Below are 25,091 nucleotides of genomic sequence, written 5' to 3'. Positions count from 1 at the left end.
AATAGAGCTAATTCTAGGCTGAGCAGTTGAGAAGGAATTTGAACAGGCTGCCCTCTCCATATCCACCCTTTGTTCTTTCTTTTATTGTCTTTAAAGGAAATTCAACATTTTTAATTTCACTTCCTATCTACTATATTTTTCCTTTTCTCGTCAGTATGCTATATAGGAGGCAGTTAGTTATCAGCAGTGTTGCTTATTTCTGCCATTTTTTTTTATTTCAGTTTCCCTAGAGCTTTTCATTAATATCTTGTTCTAACTTATAAATAGTATAGGTCAATTCAGATAGAATACACATGTATTATCACTGTTACTAAAATCACACTTATTACATTAGTAATTAGGCATTTATAGGTGCTTTTACCATCTGGTATTTTTTTCATGTTAATTTTTTAATACAAAGAGAACAGATTTAATGTTGTTCACAGATAAAATTCTAATAATATATTCTCTTCCTCCCTCTTTTTCTTTCCTTCCTTCCTTTTCTGAAATTACATATTTCAGAAATTACATATTTCAATGTTCCACTAAAAAAGAGTACAACAAGCAAAATGCCCCTAGTTTAGCAGAAATATTGCCAAGGGCTATAAACAATAATGAAATGAAAAGATGACCCTTCACTCATATGCAGAAAATTTTAAATAATCATGGCAGATACATCATATTTTTAACTCTTTCTGTGATCTCTCCCTTTTAGAGAAAACAGCACTTTGTCAAACAAGCACTATTCAAAAAACATCATAGGGCTGTTGAGAGAATTCAATATGGGAATGTGAAGACGTACAAAATACAACACATGGAACCTTACTTTAGGAAATACATGTTACTTGTTTTGTGAGCCATGTTAGTTAACATTACTTTTATGATGATTAAGGATTTTTTAAATGGTGGACAAAAAAATTCAATTTTCCACACTTTTCTTGATCTTCATTTCTACCTACAAAACATACTTTTATCTTTAATATCAGCCTTAGTAGTCTTCTACCATAAGTAAGAGAAAAACATTGGTTTTATTTCAACATTTTATTGAACTTTTAATAGTACACAATTTATCCCAAACATTTAAAATGCCAGTAAGGCAAAAACAACTTAAAAAAAAAAAGACACAAACACAAAACACCTCTTCTAGCTGAGGTAATAATATCTAAGATTCATTATCAAAACACAAGTTTTTTTTTTAACTCTGCTATACAACTTGGTACCATTTCAGTGATACTCAATGACTCAAAATTAAGACATTACACATTCACTTTATGAGAAGGGGAGAGATTAAGTACAACTACTTTAAAGAGAAGAAAGAGAAGGCAGAAATGCTAACGTTAATTACCACTCAAATGCTAGTGCAATGTGAATTGCTACTGAGGGATTTCACTTGCTTAAAGATTTGAAAAGAATTCAAACCTGGCTATGTTTTGAAGAGCTGGCAGAGTAGTTTTTTTTGTTCTATCGGGGAGCAACCAGAGGGCAAACATTCTCTATCTCGGTTGACAGAACAACTCGCATTTTTTTCCCCGAAATTTTGTCAACAGACATATGAATACTTACATATGAATATTGAAGCATTTGTATCCAGTCAGTTAAGCGAATGATTTTTGCAACTATGACGAAGTCAGCAGTGAAGAGTTGTGAGTAGGCAGGCAAATCTGTTAAACTGAGAAAGTCCCCTCATCTCTCCAGTTTTGTTTCTAAGTAAACCAGCTAAGGCGTACATGCCCTGACCCATAACAATTTCTAGGTTAGCTATTTTACTCTTTCATACTTATAGCATCTAGTGCTGAGAGTTTGGAATTTGAATAAATAACTTTAATAACCTAGGGATTTCTTTTAAGGGCCTATGAAACAAAATTGAGAAAGGCAACTCAGCATAGTTTATATACACATATTTAGTAAAACAGCTAATAAATTTATTTAACATAATAGGTTAATATTTATCAGGTTTTAGTTCAATTACTCTTAGTCTATTTGACCCAAATTAAGAAGCCCTATCATGTAAGGCAAGCATATCAAAAGCTCCATGGCCTACTAACTCTGGTTTATTTAAGAAATTTATTGGGCCTGTGGAACTTAATAAATCTTATCCTTAACACTATTATTCATACTGAATTCAAAAATACTATACTGAACTATTATTACCTTAAGAAATGCAGCCAATAGATATTAGATATTGGCACCCCCATATGTAAAAAAAATTAGCAACTTTAAAAGGGAGATGGTGGTTATTTTACTTACTCTTGTAAAATAATTGAAATAATTTGGCTAGCTAAAACTTGAATGCTTGATTAATCAATATTTTACTTACCACTTTTCAATATTAGTTTTAATGTTAATTTTTGCTTTATCCAAAAAGACAGAAAATAAGACAAACCTGAATAGTACATGGTTCAGCCTATTGGAATGATTCCATATTGAAACAAATTTATCTAACTGTATGTCCATGCTAACTTCTAATAATCTTGAAATATGAAATTTTTAGCTCAATAAAGAATCCACAGATTTTCATTAGTAAACATTTGATTCCATTCAGATTGTATTCTAGAAATTTCCTAAACCTTGAAATTTTCTGGCTTACTCTTGTCTGAAACCACCTTGATTATAATAAAAGTGAAAATTTTCCAGAAAGATGAATATATTACATACACATAAAATCATTTAGCAGTTGAGAAGAAATCAATTTAAAAACCATAATCTAAAAGAAGTTAACTATAAAATACTAAACATGATCAATATTTGATTTTATTTTCCCCCTTTAGTGCGGCTAAAATTAAAAAACGGAAACCTTATGTAGTTTCAGTAACTAAAATTCATATGCACAAACTCAAGACAGTAGAGAGAATTGTTATTTTATGTTTCATACTTTTTGAATATTTTTTGTTCCAACATGATTAATCTCAAAAAGTAACCATTTATGTGACATTTAATAAGTAAACTAAATTTTGGTTTGTGTACATTCTAGGTTGGATAACATTAGTGCAAAGTCTCAGTGCTTCAGAGAGGTAAACATTTTATATTAAAACAGTGATATTCAAATAAAGAAATGACATTTTAAAATGTTTAATGATAGGCCAAACACATATTATTTTACTATAAAAAAGAGTCTAACTCTTCAAATTAAAATTTAATTGAAAGAACTTTTTTAAACTACACTGATTAAAAAAAATTGTTTTTCCTTATTTGTTGAAATATACATTTTGCTCCTCATCCAGACAACACAAGGACAAATTTCCCTTAAGGTTTGCATTTTTTCTTTAGTATTCATCTAACCAAATTTAAAAGGTGTTAAGGATAACTTCCATTTTCCCTTTATGAGAATCTAGAGGTGAACAAAACTTTAAGCAAAACCTGAAAGAAAATAAAAAGTGAAGCCATTATTTAATAATGACTCTACAGTAGAAAAGGCACAATTTGCAGGTGAATTTTAATTTTGTTCTTCTAAGACAAGTCATTCAGAAATGAAAGGCAAGTGAGGTTCCAAGTACACAATTTGTAAATGTGAAAACAGTAACAGTTGTCATGATTATACTTCCTCTTATGACTGGTTCTAAAAATCGCTTGACAATTCACTTAAATAGCTAAGCAAACCAATCTGTATAAATTTATATCAAATTTTAAGCTGCTGGCGTGGAAACACTGAGTTTGGAGATGGACAGGTGTGCTATTTTTGACTTAAATTCTGGGGGCACCTTGGCTTTTGATGTTTTATTCTGATGTTCAAGCAGAAAGCATATAATTTCATTTTATGCAATAAGCTGACCTAAGAATACAGAATTTGTAAGAATGAAGGAAATTCCAAGTTATATGTTAGTGCATAAATGGCTTTATATAATACATGTATAATGGCCATGAAAATATTTATAAATGCAATTTAAAACCTTTGCCTCCTGCTTACAGATTGCCAAATCTAATACTCTTTTTCAATGATGACATGACTGATTTTTTAAAGGTAAAAACTGATATTACAGGCTATATTAAAGAGATATCAGTATCAATCTAGAAGGTAAAATAAGCATGTAGCAAATATGAAGGTCAGAAAGATTACACTCTGAAATTTTTTTACATTGATGATAAATTTTTGCTTCTGCCCTGTATAATTATTTCAGCATGAGTGCTACAATAGCTAAAATTTAAATTATACATGTGTTATTTTTATTTAGCTTCCAAATCTTCAATAGGTTTGATCCAAAAGGAAAAAAAAATACATATCTCTTTAAAAAAAAAAAAGTGTCAACATAATCTGAATGGGCTTTGTCTGCCAGGTTCACTTCCCACTCCATTTTCCCCCCAGTCTTTCATTTTAGCCCTCATCAGTTCATAGCAAATTGTCCAGGTACACCTTCTGGACTAGCCAGTGATGAAACATAATCTCAAACACTATTCTGAAGAAGTGTAGAGTAAATAATTTTGGTAATCTGTAAGACAGCTGCATGCAGTGTATACTGTATTATAACAGCACCAAACCCTTTATAAAAACCAAGCACTCCTTCCTCCTGCCTTATCGTATTGATGCAGTCTCTCATTCCCTCATACTGCGTATTAATTGGAAGTACTTCATAGCCCAGGTCTGTATTGTCAATTATTGTGCGTGTTCCTTGAATGTGAAGGCGGTGCAAAACTGTTTCCAGTGGGTAAAGTATAACGTCAGAGCAAAGACTGGCAGCAAAGTTAGCAATAAGTTCTGGAAAGTAAGCATCCAACATATTCTGCACGGGGCTAGTGTTCTCAACTAAGTGGCTATTATAAGTCTTTCTCTTTAGAATCAGGAGAACAAACTTCTGCACGATTGAGCTGATGATATAATGAAGAATGCCATGCAGCACCGTGGGGAAGACCAAGGAAAGAAGCGGAAGAAGTCGTTTGCTATGAGGCACTCCCAAGCCTATCACTCTTCCAATTCCTTCTTTAATACATTCCAAAATGCCGGTATTATCTCGAATTATTTCACTCTGAAATAAAAATTATGAAATAAGTAAATATTAACATTTGCTATTTTGCACAAAAAACCAGAACTCTTTCTTGGTGTCTTTTAAATCCTAATCTATTGACTACAAGGAGAAAACAAGAATGGTTTGCAGGAAGCAACTGTCATCTACACAGTGGCTTCTTTTTCAAATAAAATACAGTGAGGTTGAGGGCTATTCTTATAGGGGTTCGGAGCCTGGGGAGGAGGTAAGGAGGCAGACACAGCTGGTTTCCCCAATCTGAAGAAACTCCTTAGAACTCATTTGTAAAAGTACACACCTCAGGATGCCTCAAATGGGTTTAAATCCCACCTCTATTATCTGTTACATTCCAACTGGCAAGTTACCTAACTTCTCCTAAGTGTCAGTTTACATCCTATAAACATGGAAATTAGCGCCACCTAACTTTTGTGCAGAGTCACATTAAGTGAAAAAAGAGAAAGGGGAAGGAAAGGAAGGGAAAGAAAAAGGCCAGGCACCCAGTACGTACAATAAATGTGGTCTTATCATCTGAAACGTCTGCTTTTTTCTTTCTTTTACAATTTGAGGAATACAAAGAAGTGGGTTGTAGAGATTGCAGAGGTACACTTAGGCAGGACTAAAGGACACGTAAAAGTTCACTTGGCTGCAGCAAAGACTTCAGAAGAATCAAAGCAAAATTTAAAAGGTAGCCAAAAGCCACGTCAAGCTTTACAGACCACTCTTAGAACTTTGGCTTCTAGTTAGATGCTTGGTCTTTAGCAGAAGATGGGTATGATACAATTCACGTTTTAAAATACTACTGGCTGTTGTGCAAAGAACAACAAAGGGAGAAGATGAGAAACCAGATAAAAAGTTACTGCCATCACCTAAGAAAGACATGGTAGTGGCTCAGACTATCTATTGGGCAGCAATGGAAGTAAAAGCATATCAATTGTGCTTTTATCCTAAAATCACAGTCAACAGGATTTACTGGTGGATTGCATTTGGGATGTGAAAGATTACTGTGATAAAGTGAGTTAATGATTTAGTTCACATGGACATCAGAGTTAAAATGATTCTTATCATTAAATGCACTCTCCCAGGATAATGAGTGTAGAATAAAACAGAAAGTGGGTCAAGAAATGAGCCTTAAAGTATAAAGGATTATGATGCTTAGGGGAGTAGAAACCTAAGAAGATTTTAGAAAAGCAGAAAAAGAGTAAAAAAAGAGTATCAGAAGTAGGAACTTGGAGCAGGAAGCAAAAAGGACGGATACTGAGTTAACACATAGACACAGACACACACACACACACACACACACACACAAAACCCTATCACACAAGAGGTGCACTCACATAAATCATTCATTCAATTTTCATAAGTCAGTTATTAGAATATTATATCCATTTTACAGGTAAAAAATTATTTATAAGCATTAAGAAATTTTTCTGAAGTCACAGATCTAATTTAAGTAGAGAAATGTGATTCCAATATGAGTGTTTCTCAAGCCAAAACTTGTTTTCCTCAAGTATTTTGCTATTTAGTTATTTTTCCTTAAATAATTATGCTCTTGTTATTTTTTCCATTATCTTTAAAATGATAACTGTAAACTCTAAAGCAACACACAAAGTGAACAGTATTTATTACATAATACTGAATGCAAGGGGAAAGTATATCTGTATTACAAGAGGTTAACTTCAATAACTGAAGCTAGTTCTAACAAACCAAAACAAAGATCAACAATGGGGCCAGAAAAGAAAATCAGCTGGAAAGAGTAATTAGAAGAAAGGCTTAGCCAGTGAGGGTTTTTATAGAAAAAGGTACTTACACATACTGAAAAACTGATGTTGGAGGCAGAAGACAGCTTTATCAGTGGTTGGATGTTGTGCAAAAGTAAAGTTAAAATTATCATCACACTACAGTTTTAACTCATCTGTACCATTTCAACTAGACTTGCTGAATAAAGGGGCATTGGTGATCAAGGGAATGACATTTAATTCAATGAACTTGAAGCGCCACCATGTGGTTAAAATAGTAAAACAAGAAAACAATTTAAATTGCTACTGAGAATTTTTTTTTCATTTCAGTATTTTAATAACAAATTGTGCTACTGGGCTACTGGGAACTGCTTTAAATTTGTAGTTTGGTCATTCCTCCCTCTGCATGACTCCTGCATCCATGAATTCAACAACAGATGGAAAATAATTGTCAGAAAAAATTATAATGAACATGTATAGATTTTCATCTTAATTATTCCCCCAGACAATTCACTATAACACTTCTTCCAGTGTTTACATAGGAAGATGCTTGCAGTTTATATGCAAATACTATGTCATTTTAAATAAGGACTTTGAGCCTTCACAGATTTGGTATTCATGGCAGGGCCCCAGAACCAATCCTCTACCAAGAGATGATGACTGCACATACCACAGGGAGAGTGTAAATGCTCTTTAAAAGGCATATTTTAAAAGAATGCTAATAAATTACCCATGGGAATCACTGGCTTGAAGTCTGGATGACTATACATGTTTATATTCAGATAAAGATTTGTTAATTTACTGTCATATAAGCCATAAATATCTCAGTTGTACACAAGGGCCTGCCTTAAAATGTTAGGAGATTTCTTTGTATTGAGAGCAAGGCACAGTTTGGATTCTGAGATATCTGAATGAAGAATATCACTGCCTATAATTTTTAATCATAAAAATAATTAAAGAGGGGCCAGTGGTGAGGTGTAGCAGGATCCCATATGGGTGCTGATTCTAGTCCCGGCTGTTCCTCTTCTGATCCAGCTCTCTGCTATGGCCTGGGAAAGCAGAAGATGGCCCAAGTGCTTGGGCCCCTGCACCCACGTGGGAGACCCAGAAGAAGCTACCAGCTCCTGGCTTTTGATCGACTCAAGTCATTGCTGCTGCCATTTGGGGAATCAGTGGATGGGAAACCTTTCTCTCTGTCCCTCTCTCTATCTGTAACTCTACCTCTCAGATAAATAAGTAAAACCTTAAAAAAATAATAATAATACTAATTAAGGGGCCAGCATTGTGGTGCAATGTGCTGGTTTGAGTCTCCACTGCCATACTTCCAATTCAGGCCCTGAAATGTGTCTTGGGAAAGCAGCAGAAGATGGCCCAAGTCCCAGGGCCCCTACACCTAGGTGGGAGACCTGGAGGCAGCTCCTGGATCCTGACTTTGGTCTGGCCCAGCCCTGGCAGTTGAGGCTCTTTGGGGAATTAACCAGTGGATGTAAGATCTCTCTCTCTCTCTTTCTCCATAACTTTACTTTTCAAATAAAACAAATCTTAAAAAAAAAAAAAAATTAAAATAAAAGTGTGACTTAAATGCAATGGAAATATGTACATCAGTAGTGTGATATATTTGTGGTATCTGTGACATAAACATTTTAAAAGGATACTATCAAGCATTTTTGCTAGAAAGACATACAAAATATACTGAATATTCCAGAAGATATTTTAACTAAAAAAGATAACAAAAGGCAGCTCACCTGTACTGTTTCAATTAGACTTGCTGAATAAAAAGGCATTGCTATTATATAAGTTAGGCTGTAGAAAATAAAACAAATTTATTAAACAATATGCTTATATTCTAATTTTTAATATCTGCTTTAATATTTCAATATAGTCAAGTTAATATTATCTTAAGGTTTTCAACTATGAGGGGTCTTTAAAAAGTTCAGAGAAAATATGTCTTATGAAAAAATTATGCATGGATTTCAAAACCATTTTGCATCAAAACAAACATTTTAATTTTATTTTTCCCTCATTAATACTTAAAGATAATAACTTCAAAGACCTGTAACACAGAATGCTTTATTCAACAAAGATTAAAAAAAATTCAATAATAATACAGGGGCATCCTGCAAAGTAAAGATTTTATTTTAAGCCAGTAAAATAGAGGCTCATTTATGATTCACTGTGAACACTTACCTGTAGAGAGCTAATGCAATCTATAAATCTGATACTTAAAATTTAGGATGAGGGACCTATTCCAAAGTTTGCCTTTTCAGTATCATTCACACAAGTCCACTTTTCTGCTATTAGTCTTTTAGTGTTATCTATTCCCTTTTTTACCATCCAACAGAGCTAAACCAGCCTTCAATGTTGAGTAAAGTCCCCCTTTCATTTTTTTAACTAAAAACTGAGACTATACAACTTTGCAAAGTTGTTTCCTATCACAGATATTTGGACAGTAACATTACAACCTTGCAAGTGTTCAAAATAGGATTATTTAAAATAATATCAAAATGGGACTTGCCTAACCCTAGTGGATCAAGTCCTGGTAAGTAGTGATTTTCAAGGTGAATGGAACATCACTGAGTAATCATGAACTGGAATGTATAATAGAAGGAATCAACAAGATAGAGGATTTCCAACTGACAATCATAAAAAAAAACTTAAAAAATTGAAGAGTAAAATCAATGTCAGTAAGTTTTTGAGTTTTCTCATCCCTATATAAGTAAATTTGTTATCTTTGTTTAATACTAAAAATAAAGATCTAATATCTCTGATACAAAATGCTTAGACCAGAAGTGCTTTGGAATTTTTGCATATATATAATGAAATATTTCAGCAATAGTACCTAAGCCTAGAAACATGAAATTCATTCAAGGCCATATACTTCATACACATAGCTCAGCAGTAATTTAATACAATATTTTTAGTGTATGCATTCACTGCCATGAGTCCCAGGGTTACCTACTGAATTTTCTACCCGTGGGATCGTGCTGATACTCAAAAGGTTTCAGATTTTGGAGCATTTCCAATTTTCAAATTAGACATTCTCAATCTGTCATATAAATAATTTTCTTAGAGATTTGGGTCAGATGAATGAAAGCTCTGTCCTAACTTCCTAAGAACGTAAGAAAAATTTGAGATATCATTCTAGCTGATCAAAATGGTAGGATTTATTTTAAAGACCATATGTATGTCAACATCTTATCCCTATGCTCTGTGTCACTTTTCCTTTGAAGTTCTACTTGCACAAATATTTCACTGTTCTGATTTCCTTCACTGTATTGATTTAATAAGATTTTTCAGTTTTAATATGATAAAAATTAATGGAAATTTTCAATAAAAGTACCATTTTGATACTTACGATTTCAATAGAAGATGTTCTCCTATTTGTTTAGGACTCCATTTGTGTGAAACCTCCCTAAAACATAAAAAAGAAACTTAAATAAAACAAGGACCATATTACTTAAACTATCTTGTTTTAGCCTATTTTCTTCAAAAAGGTAACCAGATTCTAATACTGTTTTAATCTGCAAGAGAAATATAGTCTTTAACTTTCATATCATCCTTCTAGGAAAAAAAAAAAAAACTCCTCAACACAACCCAAACTCATCTACCCATTCTCTCTCTTTGTATTATATTCTCTTCACAGAAAACACTCTACCTTTATCCAGGTCTTCCCGCTTACCTCTGAATACATTCTTCAAATGGTTTCTACCCCATTTTCCTATGAAAACAATTCTTGACAAGGTCCCCACAACCCCTATGTCACTAAGTCCAACAGGCAACTTTAACAGTAGACCTCACTTGACATTTCAGCAACAATCAGATGCCAGTGGTCCTCTCTGCTCTCACAACTCCAGCTCCTGTTTTTTCAGGCTTTTACTTCCTTTCTGGGCCCTACTCCCACTCCTTTGAAGGATCTTTCTCAACACTACAATCACCTGTTGCTGAAGGTACTAAAGGCTCAGGCCACCACCTTCCTTATCTCACATGGGATACTACTTCCATAGGCCCTTTCATCCAAGACCACAGCTTCAAATCACCCAAATTTATTTACCTTCAGTTAAAGTTTCACTTCTATATGCCAACTGCATGTCATCTGTCTACTGACAATTCTACTGGGATATGATAAAGAACCTGAAAATGAACTGAATTTGTACAAAGTAAAACTTACAATCTTTCTTTACTGTTTACTCTCTTAGTGTTCCTTACTTAAAAGCTGTTATCAAAAAGGAAATCTACTGAATTTGAGGAATATTTCATTGTGCTCAGAATAGCATGTGTTTAAAGTAAGTGGATTCAGAGCAATCATGGGAGAAAACTCCAAGATGTTTTGTTGTAACATTGTTACAAGCACAAATGTGAGAGGAATCAAAGCAACCAAAGGGGTTTTGTAAGGGATTGAACCACACAGTAGTCTCAGTTACAGGGGCTCCTACTTTAAGTCAATGAAAGGAGAAAAAACACATACAAATAAAGGGCACTTTGAGGTAGAACAATATACGGTCTAACTCACTCCAAAAGGGGGTAGGTTAGAGAAAGGGTTGGGACAAGGCTGGCAGTAGCCAACAAGAGGTCAAAGATCATGGTCCTGCCATACACATTTTCTTTCAAGATTTATTTACTTATTTTGAAAGTCAGAGTTAGAGACAGATCGATCTTCTGTCCACTGGTTCACTCCCCAGACGGCTGCAAGCCAGGCCAAAGCCAGGAGCCAGGAGCTTCATCTGGGTTTCCCATGTGAGTGGCAGGGGCCCAAATACTTGGGCCATCTTGTGGTGCCTTTCCTAGGTCATTAGCAGACAGCTGGATCAGAAGTAGGGCAGCCAGGACTCAGACTGGCACCCACATGGGTTGCTGGTGTCACAGGTAACAGCTTTACTTGCTATGCCACAATGCTGGTCCTACACATTTTCTTAAAAAGTAACAACCATAACTTTGGTGATTTAATGGGCTAACAGAGATTTGCTGTTTTTCTCTGTGATGTGATCATAATCAACATAAAAACTAAATACTGACAAACCATACTGTTCTATCTAGAGCTCATTAAGAAAGCCCCATCTAGGAGACTTCAGAACTCATCTGGGAGCTTCTAAGAATTGCTGAGTTGCTGCTTTGATATCTTGCTTGCCACTGGTCTGCTTCACCCCAAGAAAGGCCACTCCTGCCCCAAATGAAAGAATAATTTTTAAAAAGTTTACCTCAGCAAATGGCTTCCTCTGACATCCAGTCAGTTACACAAGCCATGATTCTAGAAGTCGTCACTGATGTCACCTTATCTTTCTTACCATTCCTAATCCATCACTATGTTTCACCAATTTACTTAATTCTCTTTCAAAACTGTCCACTTACCTTCATCTCAAAAGATACTACACTGGTGCTAGCTACCATCATTTCTCACCTTCAATACAATGGACTTAAGATGTCTCACTTTACCCACTTTGGTACTCCTGCAATCTTTACATCTACAGCTACAATGACCCCTTGAAAACATAAATCTGATGTCACTAGGCTTGCCTAAAACTCTTCAATATCTTTCAAGTGGCCTACAAGGCTTGCATAATCTGGCTCCAATCTACTTCTGAAACATTTATCTCACATCTCTCTCTATTTTGCCTCCTGACTCCACCAGATGAGCCCTCAGTATTACCTGAATCCCCATGCTTCCCATCTCCACAGCATTTCCACACAAACTGGTCTGTGCTTCCTGTTCACCACTCACATCTCAGCTTGAGAGTCAGGTTACTAAGGACACTGTTCCCAACCCTTAAATATCTCACAGAACTGTATCCTTTTCCCTCAGAGAACAAATTTCAATTGTTAATTACTTATTAGCGGGATTATTTTACTTGACAGATGTCCTTACACTAGATATGAAGTTTAGGGTAACAGGTATCTTTTGTTTCTTTCCCTTATTGTAATTCTGATTTCTAGCACAGGACCCAGCAGAATTGGTGCTCAGAAAATGTTAGCTAAGTAATAAATGGCTAAGAGAAAATACACACTCAAACAAGTGACAATTCTGTATGACTACTGAGTTAAAAAGATGACAAAATTTTTTAGAATTTTACACTTTCCCATTAGCAATTCTTTCTCCCTCCTTTTTCTTTTTTTAAAACAAAGGAAAGATTTATTTATTTATTTATTTATTTATTTATTTATTTGAAAGGCAGAGCTACAGAGAGGCAGAGGCAGAGGCAGAGAGAGAGGGAGGTCTTCCATCCACTGGCTTACTCCCCAGATGGCCACAATGGCCGGAGCCGGGCCAGCCAAGCTTCGGCTGTTGTGACCATTTGGGAAGTGACCAGCGGATGGAAGACCCATATCTCTCTCTCTCTCTGCCTTTACCTCTCTGTACCTCTCTGCCTTTCAAATAAATAAATAAATCTTAAAAAAAAAAGCTCATATCCTTTTTACACAAAATAAACAAAGAAGCAAATTTCCCCACCCCTCCTTCCAAGGGTATCTGCAATTCTGTTTCCATTTTTACAAAGATTTATTTTATTTATTTGAATGGCAGAGTTACAAAGAGAGAGATCTTCCATTTGCTGATTCAACCCCCAAGATGGCTGCGATGGACAGGGTTGGGGCCAAAGGCAGGAGCCTAGAACTCAATCTGGGTCTCCCACATGGACAGCAGAAGTCCAACTACAAGATCATCTTCTGCTGCTTTTCCAGGTACATTAGCAGGGAGCTGGATAGGAAGTAGAGGAGCTGGGACTTGAACAGCGCTTACATGGATTTCCAGAGGTGTCCCAACCTGCTGTGCCATAACACCGGCCCCTAAGTTCCTGAGTTTTGTATCTAGGGCACTATAGGCCTACACCTTGGTGCTATTTTAATTGTTTTGAAGGCATCTCTTAACTATCCTCCTCAACTTTCCCAACACACACACAGCACACATACGTGCATACACAAGCTTCCCAGGATTGACTATTGGCACACTTCATGCCATCTAGCCTACAATTTTTCCGTAGGCAATTTCATTCATTCAAATGATTCAACTGCTACTTCTGTGCCACAACACTTGAAGCTACACCTCTGCTTCAAATCTGCTCCCTGGTTCCACCCACCTATGAGGCATGTGCCCCTAGATGTCTTGCAAGAATCCCAAACTTTACTGAAAGTTAAATTCCTTATCTTCTTCTTCATGCCAACATCCTCCTCTTCATGAATTCTCCAACCTTGTTAACATTTTCAAGTACAGAAACCTCAGTCATTGCTGACAACTCACTGTCCAATACCTCCATTTCCAATCGAACAGCAATTATCATTCATATTTCAGAAATGTTATCTAGTTCATCCTTTTCTGTTCTGTTTCATAGTTAAAAAACTTCTCTATCTGGCTTACATTATTATAGTAGCTCCACATTAGTCTGTCTATAACAGTCTTTTTTATACTGACATGAGTATATCCTTGATCAAAACACCCATATATTAGGAAAAGAAAAGAAACCTTAGATTCCCAACCCCACAAAGCATTCGGCCTTACAAAGGCACAATAATGTTTTAATCTAGCACTTCAGTTTCTTTGTTAGCCTTCCACTTCATACACGCAAAATATAACAAGCATTAGATACTTCTTTCTGTTCCCTAAACTGTCCAACTAAGCACTTTATCACATGCTAATTCAGTAAGATATAAATCACAAGTAATTTATTCTTTGTTTCTTCTTTCAACCACTTCAGACAAGCTTCTAGATTCAGGGTATCTTTAGAAACTACCATATTTTACTAGAATTGAATATATAACCAATATTGATAAAAAGCCTAAAAGATACCTTGGCAAGGGTGTGAATTCACTAATTATGCCTTCTGCTCCAAGTGTGACTCCTTGGACAATAAATGTACTTCCCATTCCTTTCCACAGGGCTCTTGGTCCCTAAATGAACAAAATTTATTGTTATTTTTATTAATTCCCAAACATGAAAAAAAGGTCTTAATAAAACTTGATACTAAACATCTACTGAGATTTTCAAATAATCTGTCATTCTAAGAGAAATTTAAGTAGTGAAGCACAAATGAATTTCACTGTTTTAATGTTAGGTGGCCTATGTTTAGGCAAAAATGAACACTCCAATACCTCTGATATAATACATCTAAATAATTTGTTAAAAATCCTCAATATTTACTAGTCCTGCCTTTAATATATTTTTTTTTGACAGGCAGATTTAGACAGTGAGAGAGAGAGAGACAGAGAGAAAGGTCTTCCTTTACCGTTGGTTCACCCTCCAATGGCTGCTGTGGCCGGCACACCATGCTGATCCGAAGCCAGGAGCCAGGTGCTTCCTCCTGGTCTCCCATGCAGGTGCAGGGCCCAAGCACTTGGGCCATCCTCCACTGCCTTCCCGGGCCACAGCAGAGAGCTGGACTAGAAGAGGAGCAACCGGGACAGAACCTGGCGCCCCAACTGGGACTAGAACCTGGGGTACTGGCGCTGCAGGTGGAGGATTAGCCAAGTGAGCCGCGGCGCCGACCAACTAGTCCTGCCTTTTGAATTATCCATAGGTATCTCAATATTTACTTATCTCCAACTTAACTCATCACAACTACTCATACCACCCCAATTGTTTCTTTCTCTGCTGTATTTCCTATCTTCCTAGATAGCAGCTTCATCTTCCCACAGTGCAAATCATACATCGCATTAATAAACAACATATAACACAGTATACTTAAAAAAAGAAGCAATGGTATATCAGTTAAAAAGTCTGTCTCCTTTTCACTCCAGGTTCCAGAAGCAATTTTCATTTATCTTACAGAGACCACCCATGTTTACACAAGCACATCTCCATGAGTACGTACAAATATAGATGTGTCATTATTTTGCTCATTTTTACCAGTGGTACTATCTTGAACCACAAAACATATCAGAGATCATGCTGTATCAATACATCCAGAGCTGCCTTTTTGTTTTTAAAAGCTACATGGCATTTTTTCCACATAAATACACTGTAATTATTTTACTTGTATCCTACTGATAGATACTTATCATTTCCAATCTCATTATATTTAACGCTACAATGACATCCTTATACACACATGTACACATGTATGTGGGCTAAGTTCTTAGAAAAAATTAGTATGTCAATAACATGTATATTTTAAATTTTAATAGATACTGTCAAAGAACTCAAGATAATGGTGGTCACTGCTAAACCACCTTAAATGGTACTCTTCTAGCTTTTAATATCAAGTGTGTAGTTCCTAAAAGATCCTCTTTGATCTAGATCCTGCTTACATCTTTAGCACTTTTCCATCTTTCTCTTACTCATCAAACCCTGCTCCTAGCTCCCACTATTGTACTGCATTAAGGCCATTCCAAACATGTATTGCGTCCTTCTCTTCTGTCTTTGAACTTCTAAAATCTTTTCTCTACCCTTATAATTAAGAGGTGGCCTTCTTTTCAGTAAGTATAAAACTTAGTGTCTCTCCCAAAGATTTTCCTAGTCATAGTCTAGTCATAAATCTCACTTATTTATTTTTATTTAAAAATAAATGCTGGTTCATGTCTCAAATGCCCACAACAGCCAGAATTGGGCCAGGCTGAAGCTGGGAGATAGGAAAATCCAAGTTTCTTACATAGGTGACAGGGACCCCATTACATGAGCCATGACCATTGACTCCCAGGGTATGCATTGGCAGAAACCTGGATCAGAAGCCAGAGTTGGGTATTGAAACCAGGCTCTCAAATGTAGGATTTGGGCACCTTAACCAGTGTCTTGACCAACTATGTTAAATGCCTGTCCCCTCAATCCCAGTTTGGAGTTGACCTCTCTTTTGTACACTGGTGGTATTTTATATTTTTAACATTGCATTTATCTTACTACACCACTGGTGGTATTTCTTATTCTTAACATTGCATTTATCTTACTATACCACAATCTTCTGGATAAGTTTTAATATCCATAACTAAACTACAAATCCCTTGATATCAAGCCATTATTTTACCTGGTACTAGGTTCTTAGAGCCTAGCACAGCTTTTTGCAGTTTTTGCTGAATTAATTAAGTGAAATTTTGAAAAATCCAAAAATATATTACCATGCTATTTAAGTTTTACTATAAAAGCAAAGATATTTGTACTAATCAAATTGAAAGGAACCATTCTTGCAATATTTACCAAGCCCAAATGACCCTTGTTATATGCTTTAATAAAATTAACAGACTAATTTTCACCTGAGTTTTGTTGAAGCTGTACATAATATTGATGACTGTAAATGGAGTGAGATGATAATGCCGAGCATGATAATTAACCTGTAAAACAATTACATAATTTTTAATTTTTATTGATTTGTGAAGAAATAACAAGTCCCATGAAAAATATAAACCAGAATTGTATTCTAAACAAAATGTTAATTCTAAAGTCAATATAATTACATGTAAGCAAAATTACTGTTGAAAGTGCTTTAAATAACCAATTAAAAATACAGTAAATATATTATATAAATACAATCTGAAGATCAGTGTACAATATACATAAAAATATAGACTACATAATAAAGAGTTATTTTATATTTATATTTCTTTAAATATTATAATTACACCCCCTAACTAACATTCCTCTTAGGCAAGCATTTCTCAAACTGTTAAGTTGCAACCAATTGGTAAATTATGAATCAGTTAAAAGTGTCAATACAACTTTATATTGGACCTCAGTGCAATATTATCACAATGTAAAATATACGTTTGAAATACTATTCAGGGAGGCCAGCGCCGCGGCTCACTAGGCTAATCCTCCGCCTAGCGGCACCGGCACACCGGGTTCTAGTCCCGGTCGGGGCGCCAGATTCTGTCCCGGTCGCCCCTCTTCCAGGCCAGCTCTCTGCTGTGGCCAGGGAGTGCAGTGGAGGATGGCCCAGGTGCTTGGGCCCTGCACCCCATGGGAGACCAGGAAAAGCACCTGGCTCCTGGCTCCTGCCATCGGATCAGCGCGGTGCGCCGGCCGCAGCGCGCCGGCCGTGGCAGCCATTGGAGGGTGAACCAACGGCAAAGGAAGACCTTTCTCTCTGTCTCTCTCTCTCACTGTCCACTCTGCCTGTCAAAAAAAAAAAAAAAGAAATACTGTTCAGGGACACACATGCTGTCTATGCTATAATGTGGTTGTTTCTCTAAGCATACCTATTTACCAAAGCTAAGCATCAGCAGATTAACTTGTAATAATTTATACTGCTTTGAATTCTAACAGCAAAAAATACAGGAAAAAATTACACTGCAAATAAACTAAGTTACATTTTATCAGCATTTGCCACATGTGGTCCAGTCACCCCGGAGGGTCTCATTATACATTCAGGGGATCAACAAGTTCAAAGTTATCTTCCTAAAGATGCTAAGGCATCGTTCGCCTGTGTTGACATTTTCACTAATGACCCATACACAATGGTGTGTAAAACTGCTAGCTCTTTAGCATGAATCAACAACTGTATTTTTGTATTCAACTGTATTCTTCACCTCACTTACTCACAGGAAGGAGAGGGCAACCTTCATATTATTGATGAAGCAGTAAAAAATCTTGTGTATTGCATAAACAGCAAGATGACTGTCATGAGGAAAAGCACTTGAATGATGGAACTGCAAGCTAAACTAACCACTTTTTTTCATGAACATCATTTTTGCTTGAATAAAAGCACTGCCTATGGTTATATACTTGGGACTAACATGTTTTTAAAAATGAACTGAGATTGTGATTTAAAACAAAAAAACCCAACAATATTTGTGGTCAATGATAATTCTGAGTTTGCAAGTGAAAATCAGAATTTTAAATAATCTGTATCCAGCTTCTAATACCTAGACTTTTCCTGTGAGATCAGTGGTGCTTTTATAAAATGTTTTGTTTTTCATTCCAAATCCAATGTCATTTTTATTTAAGAAAACAACTTTATTTAAGTGTAACAGATGCATGAAATCATATTTAAGGTATACAACTTGATTCATTTTGAACTGATATGCTCACTGTGAAATCATGACTACAATAAAGATAATTACTTCCATTGCTCTCAAAGGTTTTTTTACATCTTTTTTTTTCCTTTATAAATTTTATTTAAGTTGTACAAGTTTCATGTTTTTCATATATAGAGATTTAGGAACACACAGATACTTCCCCCCCCTACCATCTATGCTAAAATATGATTTTTTGGTATTATATAATCAAACATCTAAAATTCAGAAGACCTATGTAACAGAAAAGCAACATTTTTTGGAAAAAATAACCATTCAAAAATATTTATAACTAGATCTTTTAATGCAAAAAGTATTAAACTTCATTAATATAGTTTCAGGTTTTACATTGCAAATATCTTTAGAAACTACTATTTAATGTATTTTGGTATAATTTCAAAGCAGAATACCCCAAATTATCTGAAAAGGATATACAATACTACTACATATGTTTTTTGCTACATATATGTAACAAGGCTAGACTTCTTTTCCTTTATTTCTTCTAAAAACAACATTCCAACAGACTGACTTCAGAGTAGATAAAAAGAATTTGGCTATCTCCTATTATGCCAGACATCAGACATTTGTAAAAATATAAAACAGCTATTTTTCATGAAAATGTTATTTATGTTCATTATCTAATAGGATAGACATATTACATTTTTTCTAAACTTCTAAAATAGCAAATATCAACAGATATGACTCACATAAACCAAAGTTCTTTGAAATTCTAAATAATTTAAGACTTTAAAGAGGGCTTGAACCAAAAACATAAAGAAACTATTAAGATTTTGAAACATTTCACATGAAATAATGGTTACATGCTTTCATGACATTTATCTGAGTTTTGCAATTTAGATCAGGGTTAACATCATTGTTTCAAAAGGTCACAGAAATTACATTTACCTGACATTGACGACGTAGGACAATGCAAGGATGGGCCAGCACATTTTCTGTAAAAAGACTACATAAAAATGACTTATGTAGATATGTGTTTACATACAAATTTTACCTGTAACACATGTACATATGAAATTACATATGTAGACATGAAATTCTTCTTGCCTGAAGAATTATGAATTACTTTACATTCTCCATTCAAAAAAACTAGTTTTTTTATATATCCCAATATATTTTCAAATGATTCCACCATTAACAAAATCAATATGAAAAGAGTGAAAACCAGATTAGCAAATTACTGAGGGAAACAATACATAATAGTAGGATCTGTAGAACAAACATACCACATCAATTAAGTTGCATCATCAACACCATTTACTTTCCAATTCTTTCAGAAAATGTTCTATGAATGAAATTCTCATCTGAAAAGCCATCTGTTTCTCATGAACCTCATTCTAAAGATTTTTATTTAACCTGACACTTAATAAGTTATAGAATTAATAATGACTGTTAACTGACTACTATTTTATGTATCAAATATTTCTTCTGAAAATATTTCCCACAGAAGAATTAGAGCTGTGGGCTTAAGCTTTAACAATGACATATAAGTATACATTTACCTACATACACTTACATATATAAATATCTTATATCAAATGAACACTTTAAATATAGTGAAGCTAAAAAAATTAACTGGAAGAATAGAAAACACAGATTTTATTGGTATTTACATTAACATGTTTAGGTTTCATGCAAATTAGGGGGTTTTTAGGTTAAACTATTTAAAATGATTAAGATCAGTAAGTCTTGTGCAATTCCAATGTTTTTGAAAATGGTATTCACTAAAGACCACAATAATCAAGACTGATGACTTTTCTTAACCAAAATGATCATAGGAAAAAACATGTGGTACTAAGTAACCAAATGCTCATTAGGAGCAAAATCTAGACTCTATGCTGCTAAATACCTTGTTAGCATTTCAATGCTTAGAAATCTTAATTTTTTGTAATTATATTCATATATAATACAAATATACATTTATATATAGTATATATAATACATTTATAAAATTTAATTTTTGCAATTATTTTTGATGGAAAGGAAATAAGACTACATTTGATGTTATTCTTTGGGTGATTCATAAAAGTTGTTACAATATCCATTACAAAATTACTTAGTATTTGTAAACTGAATAACTCTTACTGGGAAAAATACCAAGTTATAGATTTAAATAATGATCATTTTTTTTCCTGTGAAATATTATTCAATACTTAATCTGCTGCTCCAAAGAAACAACCTAAAGAAAGTAATACTAACCACCAGTATTCAAAATTAAAGGAAAACTCTAAATAAAAACTTTTTAAAATTTAGATACATTATTACCTTGCAAGTCCAATACCAAATCCAGCAAATCTATTCAATTGTTCTGAAATGAAAGGAATAAGATTACTCATAACCAATATTTAGGTTTACTATAAAATTTTTCTTTTAGTAACATGCTGTTCATTTAAACCTCCAAGTCAAATTCCCATAAGCACCAGGGAGGTAATCTGAATGAGTGCAGGACTCTCTGGGACTATGGCAAGCTGCAAGGTACAGTTTTTAAAGGTGCAGCAGATCTTTAGTTCCAATTCACTGCTGCCACATGGGTTTCTAACCTGTGATTGTTTTCTAAAAAACACTTGTTTTTATATAAAATCTTCCAACACTTAGAAATGGGCAACTATTTCAGAATTAAACATTGCATAGACCAAATCAAACAAGTATGCAAGGATGATCAATTTTCAACTTCTGACCTCAATCATCTAAAAATTTTTTCTGAAGGCTGGCATTCTGGTATAGTGGGTTAAACTGCCGCCTGCAACGTCAGCATCCCATGTAGCGCTTGTTCGTGTTCCAGTTGCTCTACTTTTTTTTTTTTTTTTAAAGATTTTATTTATTTTATTTGAGAGTTAGAGTTACAGACAGTGAAAGGAAGAGACAGAGAGTGAGGTCTTCCATCTGCTGGTTCACTCCGCAAATGGTCACAACAGCCAGAGCTGTGCTGATCAGAAGCCAGGAGTCAGGAGCTTCTTCTGGGTCTCCCATGTGGGTACAGGGGCCCAAAGACTTGGGCCATCTTCTACTGCTTTCCCAGGCCATAGCACAGAGCCGGACTGAAAGAGGAGCAACCTGGACTAGAACCAGTACCCATATGGCGTGCCAGCATTGCAGGCAGATGATTAACCCACTGTGCCACGGCAATAGCCCCTGCTCTACTTCTGATCTAGCTACTAGCTGATGGCCTGGGAAAGCAACAGAAGATGGCCCAAGTACTTGGGCCCCAACATGGAAGACCTGAAGGAGGCTCCTGGCTTCAGCCTTGCCCACTTCTGGTCACTGTGACCATTTGGGGAGTGAGCCGGTGATCAAAGATCCCTCTCTCCCTCCCTCTCTGTAACTCTGCCTCTCAAATAAATTAATAAAATCTAGGGATGTGGTACAGTAGGTTAATCCTCTGCCTGCGGCGCCCCAGTGCCAATTCTAGTCCTGGCTGCTTCTCTTCCGATCCAGCTTTCTGCTATGGCCTGGGAAAACTGTGGAAGATGGCCCAAGTGATTGGGTGCCTACACTGGCATGGGAGACCCAGAAGAAGCTCCTGGCTTCTGGCTCCTGGTGGGCCCACCTCAGGACATTGCGGCCATTTGGAGAGTGAACCAGTAGATGGAAGACCTTTCTCTCTGTCTCTCCCTCTCACTGTCTGTAACTCTACCTCTCAAATAAGTAAAATCTTTAAAATAAATAATAAGTAAATAGAAACTTAAAAAAAATTTTCCCCAGTGAATGAACTTATTTTCCTCCCATACTGTAAAACCAAAAGTTTCACTATTTTTGATGGAAAGCACCCCTAAATTAATTGATTTGTTGAATACTCAGGGTAACAAAAATGGATAAATGTGGTTTTCTTCTTCCTTACCTCAAGTTTTAGCCATTGAGCAGCTGTCTAATTCAGTGTCTGATAGGTTACAGCATAGATGTGTGCTACTACTAATAGCATTCCTGTGACTGGGAAAGTTCATAGCTATTAGAAAATTCCTGTGCTTATGTCAAATGAGAAAGCCTTTCTCCTTTGCAAAAGAACCAGAATCATAATGAGGAACTATCACAATCTCAGGACACCAGGCAGTAAACTAAAAACAATATCCACAATGAGCAATTCTCTGTGTCTCCCTGCCCATTGCTCTTCCAAAAGAAGCAATCGCCTCAATAGAAAATAAAACCATGTGACCCTGTTCCTCAGGAAACAGCATGGTTTACCCTTGAAAAACACACAAGCAGATAGAAATCTTCTTTTGCCTCATAAAAATAGTTTCTCTCTTCAGCTTTTACCGTTTTTGCTGTATACAGATGATTCCTAGGTATTAACAGAAAATGTCTTTGACATATTCTGGAAGGTGTTAGGAAAGTTTTTTATTGTTAACTGTGTAAGCCATGCGGGGGCTAATCTGGTTGCAGTTATGTTTGTCAGCCTTATAACGGCTGCAAATAAAATCCTGGTTTTGTTAAGGAACTCTTCATCACTGTAACCAGATAACGATAACTTAGGAAAACATAAACTCGACTGCCTAAGAAGGTAGCTCGGTACTATCTATATGTATTTTGAATTACTTAGTTTCTAACTTACAAACCATTCCAGTATTCTTTTGGGCCCAGGACACGGTGGTAAGGAAAAAGCTAATGGTACCATCTGCCTTCATATCCTCATTTGCTTACTAGATAGTCATTAAAGTCCATCACTCCCAGTTAATTCAGATCAAATAATGATTATTGTACTTGCAAGCAGAAACGGAGGAAATGAGTATAAAGCTGATGTCTCAGAATATATTTAATATGTAATGATATAATTACTCTATTACACTAACAATTCCAGAATGAGAAGAGACCATTGTTATTTCAGTTTACACATAAAAACGATGTATACAGATCATGCAGTGTGGCAATTAAAACAGATCTGGAGTCGGCCTGGGACAGAGCCATTGTGACAATGGCATGCCACATCCAATGCCTTAGGTGGTCAGTGGCCTCCACTTCTAATCATGTCCTGCTAATGCACCTGGAAAGTCAGTGGCTGATGGCCTACGTTCTTGGGTCCCTGCCACTCATGTGGGAGACCAGATGGAATTCCTGGCTACTGGCTGCTGCAGACATACGAGGTGTGAACCAGCGATGGAAGATCTCGCTCTCTCCCTGTCAGTCTGACTTTCAAACACAAAAATTTTCCAAAAAAGAAAGCACAAGTCTGTTTGTTGACATTCTACAGAGAGTAATTATGTCTCCAGCCCAAAGTTCTAAGCTGAAACTGTATGGGTGTTTTTAACCCTTAAGCGGAGTTTTCATGACAGAAGAAGGAAAGCAATAGAAGGGAAAATTATTGGGAGGAAAACGTCTAGATTGGGATCTAAAAAAACACATGCAACTCCCACGACTAAAAAGGAAAATCAAGGATTCTCTTTAGCTTACTGTATGTCCCATACTTCGTGAAGCAGGCGTTATTCAATTCATTTAACACCCGTAAAAAGCCTCCCATAACTCTTCCACACACCTTAAAGAGGAGATAACGGCTCACCGAGGTCAAGCTTATGAATACAAACCGGCCTATGCTGACCGGCTTCTCTTTGCACAACACAAAGGTTCAAGTGACTACCTTCACTGAAGCAAGAAAACACAGCCGCCGACGTGAATTGGGTAACAGTAAACAATCCGGTTTCCCTCCCTCCGGACTCAAACTACAGAATGTGAGACGCCACGAGCCCCGAAGATCCTCACTCTGCACCCCACGGCCACGGCAGATGTCCCTCTTGGAGGCGATCCCGGAGAGGACGTGTGCGCGAGGGACACGCCTCAGGGACAGAGGACGAAAAGAGGGCAGAGGGTGTGGCGTGGGACAGGCCGAGAAAGCCCTGGGACCCGGCTTCCGGGGTCTGAGGGCCGGAACGCGGCTCCGCCACCCCACCCCGATCCCCAGGGTCCCCGCGCCCTCACCGCTGCTCTGCCCCTGCACGCCGCCGCCGCCGCCGCCGCCAGTGCCAGGAAAGGGCTCCTCCGCGGGGACCTCGTGCGGCGTGGAGGCGGAGGGCACGCCAAACGGCGGGCTCTTCTCGCCCCAGTGCAGGTTGCGGCTGCCTGGGATGTCTGGGGGAGTCGTCACCCAGTGGCCCAGGTCCGAGCCGGAGCTGAAAGACCTTGCAGGGAAAGCGCCGCCGAAGCCCTGCTCGTCCCGGGCCCCGCCCCGGTAGCCCAAGCCATCGAATCCATCCGGGCGCCGCGGATGCATGGCAGCGCGGGAGGATGAGGCGAGCCTACCCGGGGCCCGCCACTACCGGGCCACGGCGACCTAGGGTCCCACGGCCTCCCCTCACGGGCCACCGGCGCCACCGCCGCCGCCGCCGCCGCCGCGTCCGGAGGATTCTGACAACCGGAAGTTACGTCGGAACCCGGAAGGCGTGGGACCACGTGATCGCGGCCTCTTCCGGCGGCCGTTAGTGACAAGGTTGCTAAGGAGAACTGGCCAGACCCTAAACTTTGTTTATGTGAGGGAGAAGGTGAGAGGATGCTT

General features: G+C 36.8%; 2 protein-coding genes across 9 annotated transcripts in view; one reads left to right on the top strand and one right to left on the bottom strand.

Annotated features, from left to right (window-relative positions):
* Positions 1–1,005: 1,005 nt before the first annotated feature.
* On the bottom strand, positions 1,006–24,966 carry SLC25A46 (solute carrier family 25 member 46). Of its 2 annotated transcripts, XM_017344638.3 has the most exons (9): positions 24,518–24,961; positions 20,879–20,921; positions 19,502–19,559; positions 16,838–16,915; positions 14,445–14,545; positions 10,026–10,082; positions 8,416–8,473; positions 6,742–6,777; positions 1,006–4,937 (listed from the first exon to the last, which is right to left on the bottom strand). In XM_017344638.3, the coding sequence occupies exons 1-9, from the start codon at positions 24,807–24,809 to the stop codon at positions 4,359–4,361; spliced, it is 1,302 nt and encodes a 433-aa protein (XP_017200127.2). In that variant the 5' UTR covers positions 24,810–24,961; the 3' UTR covers positions 1,006–4,358. The 2 variants fall into 2 exon arrangements, with proteins under 2 accessions (XP_017200127.2, XP_002714009.2); XM_002713963.5 differs by lacking the exon at positions 6,742–6,777 and having other exon boundaries at positions 24,518–24,966.
* The window catches only part of TMEM232 (transmembrane protein 232), a 343,834-nt gene continuing 343,708 nt past the window's right edge, over positions 24,966–25,091 (top strand). For 3 of the 7 annotated variants that reach the window (XM_051853898.2, XM_051853896.2, XM_051853897.2), the window contains exon 1: positions 25,027–25,077. The gene's annotated coding sequence lies outside the window, so the exon portion shown is untranslated. Of the gene's footprint in view, positions 25,078–25,091 lie in introns of all 7 variants that reach the window. The other 4 variants (XM_051853886.2, XM_051853877.2, XM_051853878.2 and 1 more) reach the window with 4 other exon arrangements.

Source organism: Oryctolagus cuniculus, chromosome 14 (assembly GCF_964237555.1).
Source record: "Oryctolagus cuniculus chromosome 14, mOryCun1.1, whole genome shotgun sequence".
Taxonomy (NCBI): domain Eukaryota; kingdom Metazoa; phylum Chordata; class Mammalia; order Lagomorpha; family Leporidae; genus Oryctolagus; species Oryctolagus cuniculus.
Note: the sequence above shows the minus strand (reverse complement) of the source record. Positions and strands in the feature narration are given on the sequence as shown.